The 4,104-nt window shown below is 31.9% G+C and overlaps 1 protein-coding gene across 1 annotated transcript; it reads right to left on the minus strand.

Annotated features, from left to right (window-relative positions):
• Window positions 1-600: 600 nt before the first annotated feature.
• On the minus strand, window positions 601-1,347 carry LOC143076806 (mytilin-1-like). The gene has a single exon (XM_076252680.1). The coding sequence runs from the start codon at window positions 1,345-1,347 to the stop codon at window positions 601-603; it is 747 nt and encodes a 248-aa protein (XP_076108795.1).
• Between the last annotated feature and the right edge of the window lie 2,757 nt (window positions 1,348-4,104).

The following is a 4,104-nucleotide window of genomic DNA, read 5'->3' on the forward strand; positions in this document are numbered from 1 at the left end:
TACTCCCTTTTTTATACTGTTATCTCGTTTTTCTCCTTGGAATAAGACTTGTTACCTGATTTGATCGTGAATAAAAACATGTGATTATCATAAGAAGCAAGAACTGCCTGACTTTCCGTATCACCTGAGTTTAACCCCGGATTTAATGGGATTCTCAATGTCTACATTGTTAGTTTTGCAGGGTTTGTTTCTTGTTTGTTTTTCTTTTATATTTTACTTATAAAGTATGCCGTCGGGATCTTTTTACTTTTCATTTGTAATGTGTTATTTTTTTATGATTCATTTTAAAACATGTATGTACCTTTTCTTGCCACGAACAAAGGAGTATATTCTGAGAATATATTATTCAGACAGTTGTTCCAAACAAAAAAGACAACAATACACTGTACAGATGCTTAAAGTTTACATTTAATTAGCATCAGATATTTATCATAGACTATAAAGCGTTTAAGTATAACATGTCATCATTAGAATAGTTTGTTTTATTGACCGAATTATGCTAAAAACAAAGAACATGCTTTCTGATCTTTAATATAGCGTTCAAATCAAGCAGATCAGAAACATCTCGATGACTCACTGATGATTCACATGTTGTTGCATTTATCTACATACACCTCTAGCAACAGTACAACCAGCAACGGCTGCTCCACACGTCCCAACTGCAGCTTCACCACAGAGCGCTGCACATGCTCCAAATGTAAAAAAGGTACAAATTGCACATCCTGCAGTCACTACTCCACAAGTAGCTCCAAGAGCAGTGCAACTATCCTTTAATGCTTCGTGGTCACATGATCTTTTTTCTCTTTTATTTGTTTGAGGCTTTCCAACTTGTGTGCTGTTAAATTCAATTGCATCTGCGATGACTTTCCCAAACACATTCTTAGACAATAGTGTGGTAACATCTCCCAAATCGTTGACAGTGTCCAGCAATTCCTTTGGCTCATATGGACATTTAGAGTACATAGATTCACATTCATCACTATCTTTTACGGAGTATCCCTTTTTAGCTGCATTTAAAACATGTTCAATATTCGGATATTCAGCTAATAATTGCTTGGCTTCTGCATATAACGAACTGTAACGATCTTGTCCGTTGTCAGTTGCAATTTTTGTAAGGACACCTAACGGGTTGCTCAACATTTGATTGCGTTTAGAGTGTGGTACTGCAGCAAAAATACACATCAATACCCCTACACATTCAGTGTGATGGTCGTAAAAGTCAATTACTTTGTCAGCTATAGCAATCACAGCTTTAACATTTTGAAGCTTGTTCGAATCATTGGCATGTACCATTCCTGTTCCAGAGGTCCCCAATACAATGAAACACCAAAAATATATCGAAATCATCCTTCTATTAATTCTGCAATTGAAATAGTCAAATGAAGTTTTCAGTACTAGTAGTTTGAATTTATCTTGTTATAGACAAATTTTATTTTCCTTTCAAGTCTATGTTAATTGTGCATATTGATTTTTGCGTTTTTATTTATTTTACTGATGAATCTAACTGTTAACAAAATTTTGAATTTTTGAAATACTAATGCTTTTCAACCTCAGGCATAGATTACCTTAGATGCATTTGGCAAACACTTTTAGAACTTTTGGTCTTCAATGCTCTTCAACTTCATACTTTATTTTGCCTTTTTAACTTTTTTGGATTCGAGCGTCACTGATGAGTCTTTTCTAGACGAAACGCGCGTCTGGCGTATATATATATATATAAAATAGTCCTGGTATCTATGATGAGTTTATTTACAAACACTGGGTCGATGCCACTGCTGATGGAGAGTTATTATCCTGAGGGTATCACCAGCCCAGTAGTCAGCACTTTTTGTGCTGACATGAATTATCATTGATATGGTTATATTTATAAATGTATAAATCAACTGTTTACAAAAATTGTGAATTTTCGAAATACTAAGGCTTTTCTACCTCAGGCATAGATTACCTTAGCTGGATTTGGCAAAACTTTTAGGAAGTTTGGTCTTCAATGCTCTTCAACTTCGTACTTTATTTGGCTCATTTAACTTTTTTGGATTCGAGCTTCACTGATGAGTCTTTTGTAGACGAAACGCGCGTCTGGCGTATATAAATAAAGTTAGTTCTGGTATCTATGATGAGTTTATTGTATACAATGCCATCTTATTTACACGAACTATTTTATTCAAAAGTTAGTCATTTACAATTATGGAATGGTTCTTTGTTAAATATCAAGTAGGATTTTCAATCATGATCGAGAAATGAGCCTTTTAAAAAAATCTTGGACGTTTTATTTCTGCTGTTTCTTTATGTTTTAAATTGTATTCAAACTAAATAAAAAGAATTTTATTGTTTCCTGTATGTTTGCCTATCTGAAGCAAACCAGAAGGCACTGCACATGGTAGAAAACGATCACGAAACACGTCGTCCTTTTCTAGCCCAAATGAACGACAACATGCATTCATAGTGCATACTTATCATTAAAAAAATCGTAAAGATATCAAAAAATGTTTGTTTGACTGCTAGGTTATATTAATAATATATATTCACTGTCGTGTGCCGTTTAATATAATCAATTCAGTTTGACACACACTTAGTAGTATTTTCATTTACACAATGAATGTTGGATTTTGATTAGCAAAATCATCAGAAAATAAACACTGGCTTATGCATGTGTATCTGAATGGTAACATACTAATACCACCACATTCATTAACTTATTATAGTATTGTAGTGTATACAAACAATTATTGTTTATTTCATTTACAAGAACAAACTGAGATTTCAATTTTATAGTTTTTCTCATATTGTTAAAAGACCTACAAAATGTATATTCATCTAAACTTGTGAATAAACTCTTGACATGAATATAATGCTTCTGATATGTCGTTAAAAATTGTTTCCATTGGTCGCTTTTGTCTTTCAATCCAAACGCATTTGGGATATGCAATTGTGATTCCAAGCTGAGACATTCACCCCACACCCATCCACTTGATGGATAGAACGTTATGTGTTATGAAATAGAGCTGTTTATGTTGGCGGAATTCTTTCGATGGACCTGCCTTTTTAAACGAAATGATTGAACTTCTCTGATATAGTTGTTCAATTATACATCAGAATAACACAATAACACAATAACACAATAACAGAATAACAGAATTTCTCTGAAGGGCGGTTCCTTTGTTATCTTTTAAAGCAAGTATACTATCTCTTCTTTATTTTTTTTCAAGGACATCAGAGAATTAAATGCAAGGAAATTTGGTATGAATGCAAATGAGAACCTTTCCATCCAAGTCACTATTAATACGCATTGTTGAGGCATTGCAGTAATTCTTCTGTCAAAATTTGACAAATTGTACATAGTCCAGTCAGAATATCCTCAACATTCGAAGAAGATGTTCGTGGTTTTTGACCATCAGATGTCTCAAGTTTTTTTTAGATCTAACTTTGAATTGTTATTTAGACTGTTTATAAAGTGAAAGGTCCATCTATATTCAAAAAAAAAAAAATTGAAACAATATCATTCACCCAAAAAATTATTTTAAATGGTTTCTAAAGAACTAATTGAATAATTATTTAACATCCTCCTTTAACTTTTTGAAATTTAAAAGCCGATATTTTTCATTAATTTTAACACAAAATTGCAACCGGAAGTGGATCAAACGTCACCAAGTGTTGCTTCAACATTATAAAATAAGACTGAAACTCATCTGATGTGACTCAAATGAAATTAAAAGATCAGTTCTAATACTTTAAACTAAAGTTTCTGATCAAAACTTAATAACGATTAATAATAAAAAGTTAATAATATTTTCAGCTTTGCTTTATATCTTAAATTTAAGAGTATAGATAGAAGTATTTTTAAGCAAAGTTTAATGCTTTAACACGAAGTGTACAATTTCTTCCTATATTGCACCTATCTGCTGGAATATTCCTGTCAAAACAAATTTAAACAACAAGATGTAATGTCTTTGTTGTATTTTAAGAGAAAATATGTATTTTGTGAAAAATAATTATCACTTATTATTATAATTTACATTGCCAAACATAGACAAATGTTTTCATTTCGGAAATTTACCATCTCATATTTTGATACTCGAGTCTATTAGTCAAAAATCTTTACCTTTC

Source organism: Mytilus galloprovincialis, chromosome 5, assembly GCF_965363235.1.
Source record: "Mytilus galloprovincialis chromosome 5, xbMytGall1.hap1.1, whole genome shotgun sequence".
NCBI classification, from domain to species: domain Eukaryota; kingdom Metazoa; phylum Mollusca; class Bivalvia; order Mytilida; family Mytilidae; genus Mytilus; species Mytilus galloprovincialis.

Bases quoted from the DNA above. Each gene is read 5' to 3' on its own strand.
- LOC143076806 (XM_076252680.1), bottom strand. From the start codon at position 1,347: ATGATTTCGATATATTTTTGGTGTTTCATTGTATTGGGGACCTCTGGA.